An 18,788-nucleotide genomic window follows, 5' to 3' on the forward strand; every position below is an offset into this window, starting at 1 on the left:
CTATCTTTCTTTCTTATCTATCTATCTATCTATCTATCTATCTATCTATCTATCTATCTATCTATCTATCTATCTATCTATCTATCTTTCATTCTTATCTATCTATCTATCTATCTGTCTATCTATCTTTCTTTCATTCTTATCTATCTATCTATCTATCTATCTATCTATCTATCTATCTATCTATCTATCTATCTATCTATCTATCTAACTATCTATCTATCTATCTATCTATCTATCTATCTATCTATCTATCTATCTATCTATCTATCTTTCTTTCATTCTTATCTATCTATCTATCTATCTGTCTATCTATCTTTCTATCATTCTTATCTATCTATCTATCTATCTATCTATCTATCTATCTATCTATCTATCTATCTATCTATCTATCTATCTATCTATCTATCTATCTGTCTATCTATCTTTCTTTCATTCTTATCTATCTATCTATCTATCTATCTATCTATCTATCTATCTATCTATCTATCTATCTATCTATCTATCTATCTATCTATCTATCACTCTTTTCTGTCTGTCTGTCTATCTATCTATCTTTCCTTTCTATCTATCTATCTATCTATCTATCTATCTATCTATCTATCTATCTATCTATCTATCTGTCTGTCTGTCTGTCTGTCTGTCTGTCTGTCTGTCTGTCTAATAATACAATTAACTGAATAATTAAATAAATAACATTCAGCTGTTTAGCATATAAAACAGTAGATCTCCATCTATTTTGTTTAGATTTGAGAGTATACTTTAGACATTCTGGTTTAGATCAGACAATTTTCCTTTTTACGTAGCCTAAATTAAATTTACCAAATAAAATCATACATTTAAAAAAGGAAATGGACAGTCACGACCATTAGTAAATAGATTGTCACACTTCCTTTGGGTGTTGGTTACGTCACCTCATGAATATTCAACGCCTCTTCATCGTGTGCATATACTGGTACCCTCGACAGCAGAACTCAGTTCTTGTGCAGGTAAGACAGTATCGCCATATAAAGTTCTTGGAGAATAACTAAAATGACGCTTGCAACCATTCCAAAAATAAGGCTATCGTTGTTTGCACATACTGTAAACTTACAGTGAAAGATTACCAGCGTCCAGTAAAGTATTTTTGGCACACACAAAAAAAATGTAGATCCTCGTTTAAACGACGACCAAAACGTTTTAAGAGTCACGGAGAATACAGACAGCACGTTCTTTATACTTCTCATATACTTCTTTATACTTTGCTTTTATTGCATGTTGGTTAATATAATCTACAGGCTATAATATAGGCTATCATACGCCTGGGTTGTAGGCCTATATAGAATTAAATATAACTATATAATTGGTCCTAATTTCATTATCTTTATTATTTTAGCTTTTATAAACGGAATAAGCCATTAAAAGTGTTGTTGGAACTTCGTTATATGACATGATGAGCTCTGCCGCAAGTGGCGCTGCGGATTTTCCACCATCAGCGGACAGAAGCGAAGGGAGGAGACGACCGCGCTCTCCATCAACCGCACAAACCCCCTCTACATCGGCCTCCAAACCCAGCGGCTGCCGCGCCACATCATCCACTGCGCCAAAGCTCGGAGGTAAAGCCGGTAAAGGGCCCGAAGCAGAGCAGGTGGATCCAGAGGAACGTGTGGGGAGAGGCGCGGCAGCTGTTCGTGGTGCTGAAACTGAAACGGATGCGGTTTGGGAAACAGAGGAGCGGATTGATCGCCCACCATCACCGGACACACGTCGCTTGCTGCGGTTACCGTGCATCAAGAGAGACTCGTCTGCGGAGCAGCCCGACGGTGGTGCGAGGGGGAGAGAGGCCGCAGCAGGAGGAGAGTACTTTGGCTGCGGGTCGGCCTTCTGGGGCGGGGGCTGTCTGCAGTCGGACATCATCCAGTATCACATCAACAAGCGCTTGAAAAAAAGTGGCAGGATGCAGCGCAAAGCATCAGGCGACACGCAACCGGCACCGGCCGCCGTAGAGGCCACAAGCCCTGCCGCCGAGAACATGATACAGCAGAATGAAGCCCTGCAGGACGAGATCGACAGATTGGAGGAGGAAAACGAAGATCTTAAGGTTTGTTGGCGATGCTTGAGAAAATGTCTGGCCTAGTCATGAAATAGATAGATAGATAGATAGATAGATAGATAGATAGATAGATAGATAGATAGATAGATAGATAGATAGATAGATAGATAGATAGATAGATAGATAGAAAAGAGTGATAGACAGACAGACAGACAGACAGAAAAGTGTGATAGACAGATAGATAGATAGATAAGTGTGATAGACAGACTGATAGATAGAAAAGAGTGATAGACCGACAGACAGAAAAGAGTGATAGACAGACAGACAGACAGCAAAGTGTGACAGACAGATAGATAGATAGAAAAGAGTGATAGACAGACAGACAGACAGACAGAAAAGTGTGATAGACAGATAGATAGAAAAGAGTGATAGACAGACAGATAGATAGATAAGTGTGATAGACAGACTGATAGATAGAAAAGAGTGATAGACCGACAGACAGAAAAGAGTGATAGACAGACAGACAGCAAAATGTGATAGATAGATAGATAGAGTGACGACTGTAAAGAGTGATAGACAGACAGATACATTGGCGATGCTTCAGAAAATGTCTGGCCTAGACATGTGACAGACAGACAGACAGAAAAGAGTGATTGATTGATAGATAGATAGATAGATAGATAGATAGATAGATAGATAGATAGATAGATAGATAGATAGATAGATAGATAGATAAGAGTGATATATATATATATATATATATATATATATATATATAGACAGACAGAAAAGAGTGATAGACAGACAGATAGAAAAGTGTGATAGACAGACAGATAGATAGAAAAGTGTGATAGGCAGACAAACAGATAGATAGAAAAGAATGATAGACAGACAGACAGAAAAGTGTGATAGATAGACAGACAGATAGATAGAAAAGAGTGATAGACAGACAGACAGACAGACAGAAAAGTGTGATAGACAGATAGATAGAAAAGAGTGATAGACAGACAGATAGATAGATAAGTGTGATAGACAGACTGATAGATAGAAAAGAGTGATAGACCGACAGACAGAAAAGAGTGATAGACAGACAGACAGCAAAATGTGACAGACAGACAGACAGACAGACAGACAGACAGATAGATAGATAGATAGATAGATAGATAGATAGAGTGACGATTGTAAAGAGTGATAGACAGACAGATACATTGGCGATGCTTCAGAAAATGTCTGGCCTAGACATGTGACAGACAGACAGACAGAAAAGAGTGATTGATTGATTGATTGATAGATAGATAGATAAGAGTGATATATATATATATATATATATATATATATATATATATATATATATATATAGACAGACAGAAAAGAGTGATAGACAGACAGATAGAAAAGTGTGATAGACAGACAGATAGATAGATAGAAAAGTGTGATAGACAGACAGATAGATAGAAAAGTGTGATAGGCAGACAAACAGATAGATAGAAAAGAATGATAGACAGACAGACAGAAAAGTGTGATAGATAGACAGACAGATAGATAGATAGAAAAGAGAGATAGACAGACAGAAAAGTGTGATAGACAGATAGATAGAAAAGTGTGATAGACAGACAGATAGATAGAAAAGAGTGATAGACAGACATAGAAAAGAGTGATAGACAGATAGATAGAAAAGAGTGATAGACAGATAGAAAAGAGTGATAGACAGACAGACAGAAAAGTGTGATAGACAGATAGATAGAAAAGAGTGATAGACAGACAGACAGAAAAGTGTGATAGACAGACAGATAGATAGATAAGTGTGATAGACAGACTGATAGATAGAAAAGAGTGATAGACCGACAGACAGAAAAGAGTGATAGACAGACAGACAGCAAAGTTTGATAGACAGATAGAAAAGAGTGATAGACAGACAGACAGAAAAGTGTGATAGACAGACAGATAGATAGAAAAGAGTGATAGACAGAAAAGTGTGATAGACAGACAGATAGACAGACAGAAAAGTGTGATAGACACAGAAAAGTGTGATAGACAGACAGATAGATAGAAAAGTGTGATAGACAGATAGATAGAAAAGAGTGATAGACAGACAGACAGACAGACAGAAAAGTGTGATAGACAGACATATAGATAGATAGAAAAGAATGATAGACAGACAAACAGAAAAGTGTGATAGACAGACAGATAGATAGATAGAAAAGTGTGATAGACAGATAGATAGAAAAGAATGATAGACAGACAGACAGAAAAGTCTGATAGACAGACAGATAGATAGAAAAGAGTGATAGACAGACAGAAAAGTGATAGACAGACAGATAGATAGAAAAGAGTGATAGATAGACAGACAGACAGAAAAGTGTGTTAGACAGACAGATAGATAGAAGAGTGATAGACAGACAGACAGACAGATAGATAGAAAAGAGTGATAGACAGACAGACAGAAAAGTCTGATAGACAGACAGATAGATAGAAAAGAGTGATAGACAGGGAAACAGAAAAGTGATAGACAGACAGATAGAAAAGAGTGATAGACAGACAGAAAGAAAAGAGATAGATAGAAAAGAGTGATAGACAGACAGACAGACAGAAAAGTGATAGACAGATAGATAGATAGAAAAGAGTGATAGACAGACAGACAGAAAAGTGTGATAGACAGAGATAGATAGAAAAGAGTGATAGACAGACACAGACAGACAGAAAAGAGTGATAGACCGACAGACAGAAAAGTGTGATAGACAGACAGACAGAAAAGTGTGATAGACAGACAGATAGATAGAAAAGAGTGATAGACAGAAAAGTGTGATAGACAGACAGATAGACAGACAGAAAAGTGTGATAGACACAGAAAAGTGTGATAGACAGACAGATAGACAGACAGAAAAGTGTGATAGACAGACATATAGATAGATAGAAAAGAATGATAGACAGACAAACAGAAAAGTGTGATAGACAGACAGATAGATAGAAAAGTGTGATAGACAGATAGATAGAAAAGAGTGATAGACAGACAGACAGAAAAGTCTGATAGACAGACAGATAGATAGAAAAGAGTGATAGACAGACAGACAGAAAAGTGATAGACAGACAGATAGATAGAAAAGAGTGATAGATAGACAGACAGACAGAAAAGTGTGTTAGACAGACAGATAGATAGAAGAGTGATAGACAGACAGATAGATAGAAAAGAGTGATAGACAGACAGACAGAAAAGTCTGATAGACAGACAGATAGATAGAAAAGAGTGATAGACAGGGAAACAGAAAAGTGATAGACAGACAGATAGAAAAGAGTGATAGACAGACAGAAAGAAAAGAGATAGATAGAAAAGAGTGATAGACAGACAGACAGACAGAAAAGTGGTAGACAGATAGATAGATAGAAAAGAGTGATAGACAGACAGACAGAAAAGTGTGATAGACAGAGATAGATAGAAAAGAGTGATAGACAGACAGACAGACAGAAAAGAGTGATAGACCGACAGACAGAAAAGTGTGATAGACAGACAGAAAAGTGTGATAGACAGACAGATAGATAGATAGATAGATAGATAAAATAACATTCACGCTAGGTTGTCATGGACTCATTTGTCATGTGTCATGTGTGATCTGATGGATTGCTGGAAATAATGTGAAGTGTGCATGATTTCTAAAAAAATTTAACATGTAAATATAGACACTTATTTTGCATAGTTCTGCAGTGATGACAGAAAAGAAAGTCTGACAATAAGCAGAAGGTTTTTCTCTAAAATTAGGATTTTCTTAATGAGCACTCTGGTTGTGATAGAATGAAATTGAGGAGATGCGAACGGAGACGGAAGAGATGCGTGACACCTTTTACGAGGAGGACACCTGTCAGTTACAAGACATGCGCCGTGAGCTGGAGCGTGCGAACAAGAACTGCCGCATCCTTCAGTACAGACTCCGCAAGGCCGAACGCAAACGTCTACGCTACGCACAAACAGGAGAAATCGACGAGGAGCTCCTGAGGAGCTTAGAGCAAGATTTGAAGGTAAGTACAGATGTTCTTATCTTATCTACAAATACATGACATGAGAATAATAGTGTGAAAGTCTGGGATAATTTACTCACCCTCAAAGACCTCTCAGAGACCGAAGGTTACAGTGTTTGCTCAATGGCACAACCATGATAGGTTATGAATCACCACATCATATCTTTAACAAAGCCACACCATTACATTTATTTCTGAAAGGTTGCCAAGGATGTGTCTGTGAGACTTCACCATGAGCTGGAGAACGTAGAGGAGAAACGAACAAAGACTGAAGAAGAGAACGAGCGACTGAGACAGAAACTTATTGCGGTGGAAGTCACCAAACAGGCTCTGCAAAATGAGTTGGACAAAGCCAAAGAGGTAGGCCCACAAACACAGAGACCTAACGATTTATATTTGCAAGTACACTCACAAAGACACTACAGCACTACACAATAATTTTCACACTCGATTTCAAGCATTCATGTAAGTTCTTTGTGTCTAGTCTCAAAAACGAAGAGGAAGCAAGGATGCACAAAAGCCTGAGAGGAAGACTCAGACTCCAACAGAGGTGAGTTCAAAACATTGTCCTTCTCAGAAACCAACAATGTGTCCTAGAAGACAAACAGACAAACTATGTGTCTTTATTTGAATTAGCCTATAGGGGAAACCAGCTGTCACACGCTGTCACAGAAGCCAATTTCTGCATAGCCACATCCCTTCAATTCTTGGCTACATAAAAGCCTTTAAACATTTTCACCGTGTTTGCCCGCCGTTTTTGAACACATGTTGACCTTTGCCCCAATAGCAGGGCATGTTGTCACACTACAGTGCCTATAAAAATAATTCACCCCCTTTGAATGTTTTATATATATTATTTTTTTTAATATTGAAACATAGTGAACTTAATTTTGGCTTTTTTGACACTGATCAACAGATAAAGACTCTTTCATATCAAAGGCAAAACGCATTCCTACCAAATAGTCTAAATTAATAACAAATATTTAAAACCCACAATAATTGATTGCATAAGGGTTCACCCCCTTCAAGTCAGCATTTGTAATGTACATAATATAGTTGACCCCTTGTCTGAATGGATGCCAATGTTGTTGGCATTGGCATGATGATAGTGTCTAATTCACCATTTTATTTCTAGTTTAATAGGTTGTAGAAATAGGTGTTTGAAACCAACTTACAAAACCTCTGCTAGTGAAAATACACAGTTGTGCAATCAGGGCCGTTTCTAGGCAAAGGCGAACTAGGTGGTCGCCTAGGGCACCATCAGCATGAGAGGGCACCAAATCAAAAGTGCCCCCCACTCCCCCTCCCCTGCTCGCTCCTGCAGTGCCAACGACACGGTCGCTGCGCTAATACACTGCTGTGTCAGCCACCATTCTTCCGACAATCGTGATTTCATGCTAAAATGGTAAGAAACGGCCATGTGCAATTAAACTTTTGACATTGAATCTTGTCATTATTGAGATACAACCCTTTTGACAACTTCCCTGTGTGACAACTAGCCCTGGTCTCCCCTATATCCATTGGTCCTCATGATAATAATTTTTTCATTTGCACACATTTGAGATGTTTTGATAATTTTGTGTTTGGTGTAGAACTTTGAAGTATTGGTCCTATTAAGCCTTAACATGTGACGCAAATCTTCTCTCCTCAGGAAGACAATGAGGACTTGAAATGCCAGTTGGCCTTTATTAAAGAGGAAGCTACTTTAATGAGGAAGAAAATGGCCAAGGTTGACAAGGAAAAGGACTGTTTTGAACAAGAATTACAGAAGTATCGTTCCTTCTACGGAGACCTGGACAGTTCCCATCCAAAAGGTGAAGCTGGTGGCCCTCCCACAACCCGAGAATCAGAGCTGAAACTCCGCTTGCGATTGGTGGAGGAGGAGGCCAACATCCTGGGGCGTAAAATTGTCGAGCTGGAGGTGGAGAACCGCGGCCTTAGGGCTGAGCTGGATGACCTTCGAGGGGACGAGCCTTCCAATGGGGGCCTATCTGGAGCTGAAGGAGGAGTGGGGCGTGAGCAGGGGTCAGAGTTATCGGAACTTAGGCAGCAGTTACAGTTGGTGGAGGATGAGGCAGAACTTCTGAGAAGGAACCTGGCGGATGTAGAGGAGCAGAATAAGAGAGTGACATGCGAGTTGAACAAACTGCGCTTTAAAGAGGGCACAAGGCATACTTCAAGTGGCAATGCATCGAGCGGCAACAAAGGAGAAGGAGATTGCTCTAAAGCTGAGGCATTGCAAGAGGAGCTCAAAACAGCTAGAAAACAGATAAACGAACTGAGCGGGAAGGTGATGCAGCTTCAATACGAGAACCGTGTGTTGCTTTCCAACATGCAGCGGTACGACCTAGCATCACACCTTGCCATCACACCACGCGACAGTGATGCAGAGAGTGACAGTGGTCCTGGAATCGGAGGGCGTAGAGGAAGCGATGACGACTCATCTTCCTCTCGACTTCCTCCTCATCGTAAACGCGAGGGTCCTGTCGGAGGAGAAAGTGACTCAGAGGAAGTCCGCAATGCTCGTTGCCTCACGCCAACTCGCTCTCTGAATTCGCCTGACTCCTCTCGCCTCCTTTTGCGCTCTATACGGGAAAGGCAACAGATGATTGACATCCGTGCTGAAGGAGAGCGATTAGGACGAACCATTGATGGTCTCATAGCCGACTCTAGTTCCATTATAGCGGAGGCAAGGGTGTTTGTAGCTAATGGGGATCTTTTCGGTTGTATGGAAGATGATGAGAATGGTGGCCGGATAAGGGAGCATGAGCTACTCTATCGCATTAATGCTCAGATGAAGGCCTTCAGGAAGGAGCTACAGGGGTTTATAGACAGACTTCCAAGACCAGAGGAAAGAGATTCAGAAGAACCATTGTCTGTGAGTCTGGCAAGAGTCTGTGTGTCAATGTGAAACAAATAGTATGTTTGATTTTATGATGTAGAAAAAGAAAGTTCACCCAAAAATGTAAATGTCATTTTCTCAACCTCATGCCATTTCAAACCTGTATAATTTTCTTTATTCGTGGAACACAAAAGTAGCCGCACTTGAAAGTACAATACAATGAAAGTTGACAGTGGCCACTGGCTTTCAAGATCCAAACGAGTCACACAAGTTGGATATAACATAAGGGTGAGTAAATGATGAGAGAATTTTATTTTTTTGGGTGAACTGTTCTTTTAAGAACACAGGGACACTACAACTCCCATTCCGAAAAAGTTGGTGAAATACGGAAAATGCTAATAAAAACAAAAAGGAGTGATTTGTAAAATCTGTTCAACCTGTGCAATATTGAAAGCACTACAACAACACATTATTTTACGTTTTACCTTTATTTATTTATACACTCATTTCAAATCAGATGATTGCTCCAAAAATTTGGCACATTCGAGTGTTTACCACTCTGTAACATCACCGTTTCTTCGAAGAAAATGTATTAAGCGTTTGGGCACTGAAGACTTCTGAAGTTATGCAAGTGGAATTTTCCTTCATTCATCCATAATGCAGGTCTGCAGCAATTGTACTGGGCCTTCTTTGCCCTATTTTGCGCTTCATAATGTGCCAGGCCAGAACTGCAGGCAGGCCAGTCTAGCACCCGCACTGTCTGCTTACGCAGCTATGCACTCATAATCCAGGCAGTAAGTGGTTTGTCGTTGTACTGCTGGAAAATGCAGGGACGTCCCTGGAAAAGATGCCTTCTAGATGGCAGCATATGTTGCTCCAAAATGGTTCCCTCACAGATGTGCAAATTATTAATGCCATGGGCACTGACAAATGAAGAGCACAATATGGCAACAAATGGCAGTTGAGCAGATAAAGACCTGCATAATGGAGAATGGGGGGGGTTGCTGTCATTTTTTTAAAGCATTTTCATACTATCCAAAATATTTCGGAATTGGGATTGTATATCTTTCATACATCTCCTGAGTGCTTTTAACATTACAATGAAAATCATAACCGTTTGGTTTGCTAAGAATATGTAAACTATGCAAAATGAAAAATGTTGATGGCCATAATATCTTAACCTTTCTCTCTTTCTCTCTGATCCTGTCTCCCACGTTCCCCTGTTTTTAATGCATGTTTGTCAATCCTGTCGGTTTATCACCCAGATGTTTCAGCCCATAATTTTATTCATTCTCATTCTAGTGTTGTTCTCCACTCTCTCGTATGCCACCATTTTTAAACTCGTATTTCTTTTTACCCTCTTTTTTGTCTTGTGATCACCATCCATTTGTTCATTTGCATAGTCTCGCCCTTTGTTTTTGTTTGTTTGTCAATGTTCTGTATATCGCCATGGTTGCAGAATCACAGGATGGTTACTTTCCAAGAACATGCTGCACGTTTAAGCACATAAGTCTGCTAAACTTAAATTACCAAAAATCTAAGGACTGCATCACCCTAATCACATATATGGCTGCCATTGGACATTACATCAACAAGATCTGGAGATTTTCCTTGCAAATAACGACTACAATTAGACAACACCAGGAAATATTATATGCATTTCTCAAAAGACATCAGTACTCTACATTACCTGCCTGGTGCCACTGGAAAATACTTACCCAGAAGACATTTTTTCATTAAGGACTTCTGCTATCATGCACATAGATTTTGATAAATATGCACCAAGAGGCACTTTACCACATTACCCAATAAACTGGAAACCATTGCTTTACAATAACATCCCAAGGTGAGTGAGAATTTTGTGTTCCACAAAATAAAAATAAAAATACATGTGAATTTGGAATGACATGAGGTTGAGTACATTTTCAGTTTTGGGCAAACTATCTCTTTTTATAAGATAAATAACAAGATCTGTCTTCTCAGATGCTTTTGCAACATTGTTGTCTTTGTTTGCATATGCTAATGTGCCCAGAAACTATTTGAGTCTGCGGCCAATAGTAGGACAGAACTGATGCCCGCCTGTTTACTGAGCAACAATCAAATGTGCCAAATAAATACATGCTAAAACAAGCTTGAGGCGCCCCCTAAGAACTGCGGACAGCACACTTAGTATCCTCTAATTCTGTCCGGTGGCATCTTAAAAAGAGGGCCACAAATAGCCTGTTGCCCATTGGCATTAGTAGAAGGCAAAACAACTGGAATGGGAGTCACAAGACCGCAATCTGCCAAGTCCTAAAAGCAGACTAGCAACAGCTTCACAGAGGTGGTGTAGAAGAAGAGCACATTTTAAAATAGCAATGTCAACACCATGTAAACACTGTCCCTCTGTCTTTGTAATTTAACCTAGAATGTGGATGACAACGATCTCTTGCATGGAGATCACGAATGCCGGAATTAATCTGACATTATGACACCGGACACCCGCTGGGTCTGACATAGCAGGGGTGAATACTATAAAGCACAGGGGCCCCTCGGAACTAGGAGTTGTTTACCCTGAGACAGGACAGGACAGGACTGTAGGGCCGGACAGAGGAAAATATCCAATACGCAGGACTTTACGTCACAACAGTGGGAGCAATTCTCAGGAGGTCCTTGGGGTGTAATGTGCTGGTAAAGCGGAGGTGCTGTCAAAGCGGAAGTGGTACTGAAACAAGAGCGATTCTGATTTAAGCAACAAAGCCGTGCTTGAGTAACATACTCATATTCTGGAGCGTTCTAACTGAAGTTTCAGTTCATAAGAGGGATTTACTGGAGAAAACATTAATAGGATTTAAACGGTAAGAGTTATGAAAGCTTGTAGACAAAAACATGCCAGAAACTTTGTCTTTTAAATCAGTACGAGAGATTAATTCTTGAAAGAAATGGGGAGAAATTTAAACTGCAATGGTTTGGTTGTGCTTAAGCAGTATTGTCTTAAAAAAGTCTGTGTTGATTTCATACAGACGAGAGATGTAAGTACTAAAACATTTGTCAACAGACTCATATGAAGCTTGTTAACTCTTCTACCGAATAAATGAACTTGGACCGACGACATTGGATAGATTAGATAAAATCAAGATTGTGGTTGTAACATCCTCTTTGATCAAACTTTACACTTCTGTGTTCATTTTAGTGTATTGAGTAATATTATAAAATTGTGTAATGTTACAATTTTCAATATTTATTTGAATACTTGAATACTTTATACAGTAACACTTTGATTACTTAAAAGTAACTGTTTAATTCTTGTGTAATGTAAATTGATATGCTATCATCTATCTATTTATAGTTTATAAATATCCCTCTATTCTTACGTCACACAATGGTACATTCTGGCAATTTCGTGAGAGTTCAACCGGGTGTCATGTTCCATGATGGCCGAAAATTCCATCCATAAGTCCTGTCATAAATCAGTTGCGTTACAGAAAGATTCTGTGACGTTACCGTGGAAAGGATGCACCTATTCTGATTCCGTCCAAGGGGGTAAAAGGTTCTGTCCTTGCTGGGAACTCTGACCTCATCCCTAATGCAAAAGACGTGTCGTTGGATGGGATAGCCTAGTGGTTAAAGATCACGGCTGGTGACTCAATGGTTGTAGGTTCACCATTCTGTCCTTGATCATGACACCTCAGGTTGTTCCAGGGAGGACTATTCATATTATCTATTGCAATTCGCTTAAGAGAATCTTCCAAAGGACTTTATACAAACATAGTCTTTTATGGAAAAAGTGAGCAGGTTTAAGGAAGTTGGTGCAGGTTTGGAGGATGGTAAAGCATGTAGAATTGGGTCTAGTCTCTAAATTGGTCTAGGCTCTACATTGGGTCTAGGCTCTAAGGGAGGTGGCCAAAGCAAGTACTGTAGCTCAGATATTTGCTTCCTAGCATACACCAGGGAAATACCTCAAAGGATGTTTGGAAATTTGGTAATGATAAACTCTGAAAAATTACTTTCAGAGGAAGTCAAGATCCATAGCAAAACGTCATACTGTACTGTAGCACTACAAGGCAAACCATGGTAGAAACAGTACTTTTTCCCCATGGTCACTTAATTCATTCTATTTAGATTTGATACGTTTTCTTTGCAGCTTATTGAACTTTTATGGCTACTTAAAGGGATAGTTCACCCAAACATGAAAATTGTCATTATTTACCCATCATTTACAAAGAATGCAATGAATAATGAATGTCTCTTTTGTCTTCATAGAGGTATTGGTGGTCTCGCCTGTGTGCTCACTCCTGTGACCTTTCCGTTGGAACAGGAATCGCAATAGAAGTTTGTGAGAACATAAAGGAATGGCCGCACTGGAATTGCACTGTGGGCCGGATCCTGGAGGTCGTGGGTGGGGTGGAGAGAGAGTTGACCTGCTGGACAGTTTTGACTCAGAGATGCAAGAATGGGAAGATCAGCTTCAGGAAATGCAGAGAAAGATTGAGGAGGTGAGAGAAATATAACTGCAATGTCGCCAATTTTTGGTAAATCAAATTTAAAATGAAATTGCTATGCTGATAATATAATTTTTAATGATTTATTTTTGTATTAAATAAGAAAAATGCAAATATACAGTAAATATATACCCGTCAGCCACAACATTAAAACCGGCATAGCCTGCATATCAGATTAGCATTCTGAGATGCTATTGTTCTCTGCACAATTGTTAACACACAGTTATCTGAGTTACCATAGACTTTGTCAGTTCCAACCAGTCTGGCCATTTTTTGTTGACGTCTCTCATCAACAAGGCATTTCCGTCCACAGAACTGATGCTCACTGGATGTTTTTTGTTTTTGGCACTGTTCAGAGCAAATTCTAGAGACTGTTGTGTGTGAAAATCCCAGGAGATCAGCAGTTACAGAAATACTCAAACCAGCCCGTCTGACATCAACAATCATGCCACGGTCCAAATCACTGAAATCAAAATTTTCCCCATTCTGATGGTTGATGTGAACATTAACTGAAGCTCCTGGCCCATATCTGCATGATTTTATGCACTGCACTGCTACCACATGATTGGCTGATTAGATAATTACATGGATGATTGTTGGTGCCAAATGGGCTGGTTTGAGTATTTCTGTAACTTCTGTTCTCCTGGGATTTTTACACACAACAGTCTCTAGAATTTACTCCGAATGGTGCCAAAACAAAAAAAAAAAACAACTTCCAGTGAGAGGCAGTTCTGTGGATGGAAATAACTCAGAAACTCAGATAACTGCACTGTACAATTGTGGTGAGAAGAATATCATCTCAAAATGCTATTCTTAGATGCAGGTTGGCACTGTTTTGGCGGCAAGAGGGGGACCTACACAATATTAGGCAGGTAGTTTTAATGTTTTGGCTGATATGTGTATGTATAAAATATATATTAATACATATCAATACATCTCAAAGCTAGTCTATCCCATTAATCCAATTATCCTATTTAATTTATCAATAAAAATAATAACTATTGTGTACATGAAAAAAAATATATGCTTATTGCCTGTTAAACATCCCAGAACATTTGACAGAATTGCAAATCTGCATGCACCAATGTCCATGGTGTAACGTTTGTTGGTGTTGTTGGTGGCCACTCTTTTCGAGGGCTGTGATTGGCTGAAAGGATCTTGACTGCCTGTTGTTGGCTGAATTTCTTGGCTATAATAATTGGTGGTTCTCCCTCTGTCTGAACCCATGACTTTGACAGATGTTAACAAGCTTATTAAATCCAAGGGGACAGGGGGTGACAGACTAACCAAATATTCACACGCACTCTCTGTCTCTCATGGCAAAACACAGACAATGCAAGTCGATGACAAATTATGCATTCATGTTGAAACAGACCAAACACACACACACACACACACACACACACACACACACACACACACACACACACACACACACACACACACACACACACACACACACATTATTACTGGTTTACTAATTAACCTTCTGAATAGAACAAGCACACCCTGTCCATCTTACTGACCCCTTTCTAATGGAGAAACCTCATGTGGTTTATTTATGCTAAGGTTGCATAACTAGTCAATGCTGTACATTATAACAGTGGCATTCATTGGCTTGTGTATTTGTTTTGGTTCTATTTATCATTTAGTTATTCAAGGATACAATTTTTTCCATTTTGAAGAGATCCCAATAATGTCTCAAACAAACCTCAAATTGCCAAGATACCAAAGTTAGCAATCAAAAGCCAGAGTTCAATATGAACTCGAAAATTTCTCATCAAATTCTTCCAGGACCAAATGATCTTAGTGATGCTTACTGTATGTCAACATTTGTCAAAAACATCCAAGACAAAGTTGAATTCTGACTCCTGTCTCCTGAGCTATGAAAGAGCAATACCATTTTATTTGCATCTCAATGTCTCTTTATGTATTGTGATTGTATTTCAGTTGTATAATGAAGTCAAAGCACGAAGAGAGGCCAATGAGACCAACACAAACGATATCACCAACAACAAAAGCCTGGACTTTACTACCTTGCTTCCTGTTAACCTTGCCAATGGTTATCCCTCTGGTTGCCCAAACAGCAACCTCCCAGTTCATCAATGCAAGGGAGTTGGTGGTGATCCTTCGGTTATTAGAAGCTTTGGGTTTCCTCATCTCAGCAATAACTGTAATGGCTCCAACAATTACATGCTTAATCCACTGAGCAAATGCAGCCAAAATCCAAACAGTTGTCATAATATTGGTAACCAGGACGCCACACTAGATATCCTCAACGGATACCTCCAACAGAGGCCACAATTGGGAAACAGTCAAAGGAATCTTGGAGCCCCAAATACAGTGAGTATGTCTTTCACTAGAGTTCAATCTTTCCTCATTTATAAAAAAACAAAAAAAAAAAAAACAGCTTAAACTAGTCTAAGAGGGTTTGCTGGTCTCCCAGTCTGGTTTTATGGGGGATTAGGCACTTGTCGGCTCATCAGACTAGGAGACCAGTTGGCCGACCAGCTAAACCAAGGATAACTTCTGATAAGAATTTATTCACATTATTCTTTCTATCTCCCTCCTTATTTGGGACTCAAAACCCCAAGGTATTTCCTGTTTCACACAGTTATCAGGACAGTATGAAGACAAGCCCTGGGACAAACAGGTAAAGCCTTTCCTATCTAGGCTTATTAGACTTACTCTTATCTCACATTGTCATTGTGTGCAAAATAGGAATTGCGAATGCCTTTTGGAATAGGAAAACCAATGCCTTGGTTACTGACTAATGCATAGTGTTGCACCAATTCCCTTCTCTACCTCAGGACTGCCTCAGGCATAGTTGTGGAAGAGTTGGAGGAGGATAAGAACAAGAAAAAGAAAGCAAGTCTGGATGAGTCTCAGGCTTGTCATGTTAGCTGGAAAGACCAGATTTTATCAAACAACCTTCCCCCTAAAAATTCAGCTTCCAAACAGCCAGTTAAACAGAGAAATGCTTCACCTGTACCCCCTCGTTCACCCTTCCATGAGTCATCACAACAACCTGATAGGAAGTGCCTCTTGATCGACAGGAAGTGTGGCAGTCCATCAGTGTTGCGTAAGTTTGGTGCCATGTTGCAGGAGAACGAGGGGAAAACCCTGATTGAAGATGGTCTCATGACCACTTTGATCTCCACTGAACTGCCAAAGCACGCCAGCACTACCGTCTGCCAGAGCAAATTCGATGCCAGGCGGGTGTCCACACAAGTGCCCATCCAGAAATGCATTGCAGACTGTGACAAACCAATGGTGGAACTGGAGCCAGGCCAGGATCCTTCGGCAGCTTTTCCCCCTCAACATTTGCTCCATAACGGAGATAGACACAGTGAGATGGTTGGCTCTGCTCCTGAGCAGTATGGCTTGGCCTTCAACCTAAGCCCTTCGCAGTCTTACCTTAAAGCAGGGTACCACAAGAAGGGTCCTGGACATAAATCCCACAAAGCGGGCTTCCAGGGTGAGGACCTATTCTCTGACTACCAGTTGGTGGAGCCGATTGTGGGAGCAGGTTCTCAACACTATGGCAAGGTACACACTGGGCTCTGTGTTGATTTGAGATGGCAAAATGACAACCTGGACCAACTTCTAGAAATGATGGAGATAGAGAACTATAGAAGTCAGAGAGACACATTCACCCAACAACTGGACACAAAGCAGGTGAGAAGGGTATATAAATGTGTTCTGCACACACACTACACATCAAATGGATATAATGTAGTTTTTGTACACTTGTTGGAGCCATGGCGCTACATTACGAGTAGGACATAATGTGCTCCAACAGGGATCCAAATTTGAGTCTGGCCAGATCCCATCGTCCTTCTATACTTTCCACTGCTATCCTTTTTCCTTCCTCTGTCCTGCCAAATAAAGACATAACATGCCTACATTGTCAGATATTTCAAATATCTACATATTATTTATATATAAAAACTAGTATATTTACCCAAGTATTGTTAATTTACACATATAAATACTTAAATAAAAACTTTTCCCTTTAGGTCATCCGTGAATCATCTCCTGTCCCCATCAAAAGCAATTTTTCACGTCCCTCTCGGCCAGCCAATCAACGCCGTCCATCCAGGTGGGCAAAGCATACACTCCCTAGCACAATACCCCCTACGTCCTGCCCACCAAGCCCCAGTCTGAAAGCCAAACAGTTTTTAAATTCCTATTCCCTGCACACGGAAACAGTCATCATGTGACCAGGATAAAACAACCTTGAATGGACACTTTAAATGGACATCTTGAATCTTGTATCTTTCACCCAATGGACAGATCTTTCAACTTTAACCTTTTACAGATCATGAACTGCTTTCTTTTGAATGTAACAGCCATCACCCCTTCAATGCACCTTAATGCAGTCCGTAACTTCAAAAGGATACCTTTTTCTTATAAGTCTGTGCTTTTTGAAGTGTTCTGGAAAGTAACTCCAGTGAACATTCTGTGACCTGGTGACATACCCATCATTGCCTTTCAGTCTCCTCACTTTTTTGTCATTCTCATTAAGTTTTGTATGGTTTGATTCAGTTTTTAATTGTTTTTCTGAGTGCTTTCCATACATACAGGTCTTACAGTGCCATGCAGGGCATTGTTTTAAACCATGCAAGCATGTATACATAGTACATAACATGTTTTTAAACATACATGGCAACCTAATGTATTATGCATAATCTATAAAGGTGTGTGCAAATATTTTGATGTCAAATCGCCATGAAGTCCATTTCAGTACAGCGTTAGTGCTTCATAATATTGATGTGTTGAAGACATTATGGGCTCATAATGTTTTACAAGCCTTATTTGACGGTGCCTGTGGTGGGCTGTAACTATGCAGTGCATGGCACCTTTTTTGCGGGAACAGGTCTGCATTTTTGGCCTTGTAAAATCGCCAAATGAACAAAGCAGATAATCTGTGAATATGACTTGTATTGAGTGTATTGTAATAAAGAAATGCTTTTGGGATGATTATTTAATGTTGTGATATGACCCTTACAAATGACGTGATCCTTTTTTGTCTGGAGAATAAACACTTGTGCTTTGACCAGTCAGTGAAACACTGGAACTCTGTACACTTCAATGTTTATGTTTTTAGTGGCACTTGCAAAGTCAAACATAAATAATATTATTGTTCATTCTTCTGCCACCCAAAAATTCAGCACGAAACTTGTACACCTATGTATTTACAGCATGATACCTCAAATTGTCTTGAAAAAAATGATGAAGCTATAGATATAAAAGCTATGGTTTTGGGCCCACTCGGAACACCCTAGCAACCACATAGCAAGATGCTAACAAACACTCTGAAACCCTTTACAATCTAGCATTGTGGTTGCAAGTTTTGAATGGGCCACACATTTTCTTCAGATAATGCCAAGAGTTTACTGTTTCTCAGTGTACCTGACAA

General features: G+C 39.7%; 2 protein-coding genes across 4 annotated transcripts; both read left to right on the forward strand.

The window, feature by feature from the left end:
* Positions 1–1,429: 1,429 nt before the first annotated feature.
* On the forward strand, positions 1,430–10,285 carry LOC127624807 (protein SOGA3-like). The gene is made up of 6 exons (XM_052099738.1): positions 1,430–2,080; positions 5,819–6,043; positions 6,245–6,403; positions 6,528–6,593; positions 7,695–8,921; positions 10,151–10,285. Exons 1-6 carry the CDS (start codon positions 1,430–1,432, stop codon positions 10,259–10,261), a joined length of 2,439 nt encoding a protein of 812 aa, XP_051955698.1. The 3' UTR covers positions 10,262–10,285.
* A 324-nt stretch (positions 10,286–10,609) lies between these two features.
* Positions 10,610–18,440, forward strand: LOC127624817 (uncharacterized). Of its 3 annotated transcripts, none has more exons than XM_052099754.1 (6): positions 10,610–10,731; positions 13,128–13,360; positions 15,317–15,709; positions 15,961–16,019; positions 16,177–17,044; positions 17,386–18,440. In XM_052099754.1, exons 2-6 carry the CDS (start codon positions 13,217–13,219, stop codon positions 17,587–17,589), a joined length of 1,668 nt encoding a protein of 555 aa, XP_051955714.1. In that variant the 5' UTR covers positions 10,610–10,731; positions 13,128–13,216; the 3' UTR covers positions 17,590–18,440. The 3 variants fall into 3 exon arrangements, with proteins under 3 accessions (XP_051955714.1, XP_051955713.1, XP_051955715.1); XM_052099753.1 differs by lacking the exon at positions 10,610–10,731 and adding an exon at positions 11,445–11,722; XM_052099755.1 differs by lacking the exon at positions 10,610–10,731 and adding an exon at positions 11,445–11,722 and having other exon boundaries at positions 13,183–13,360.
* The last annotated feature ends 348 nt before the right edge of the window (positions 18,441–18,788 follow it).

Source organism: Xyrauchen texanus, chromosome 31 (assembly GCF_025860055.1).
Source record: "Xyrauchen texanus isolate HMW12.3.18 chromosome 31, RBS_HiC_50CHRs, whole genome shotgun sequence".
NCBI classification, from domain to species: Eukaryota; Metazoa; Chordata; class Actinopteri; order Cypriniformes; family Catostomidae; genus Xyrauchen; species Xyrauchen texanus.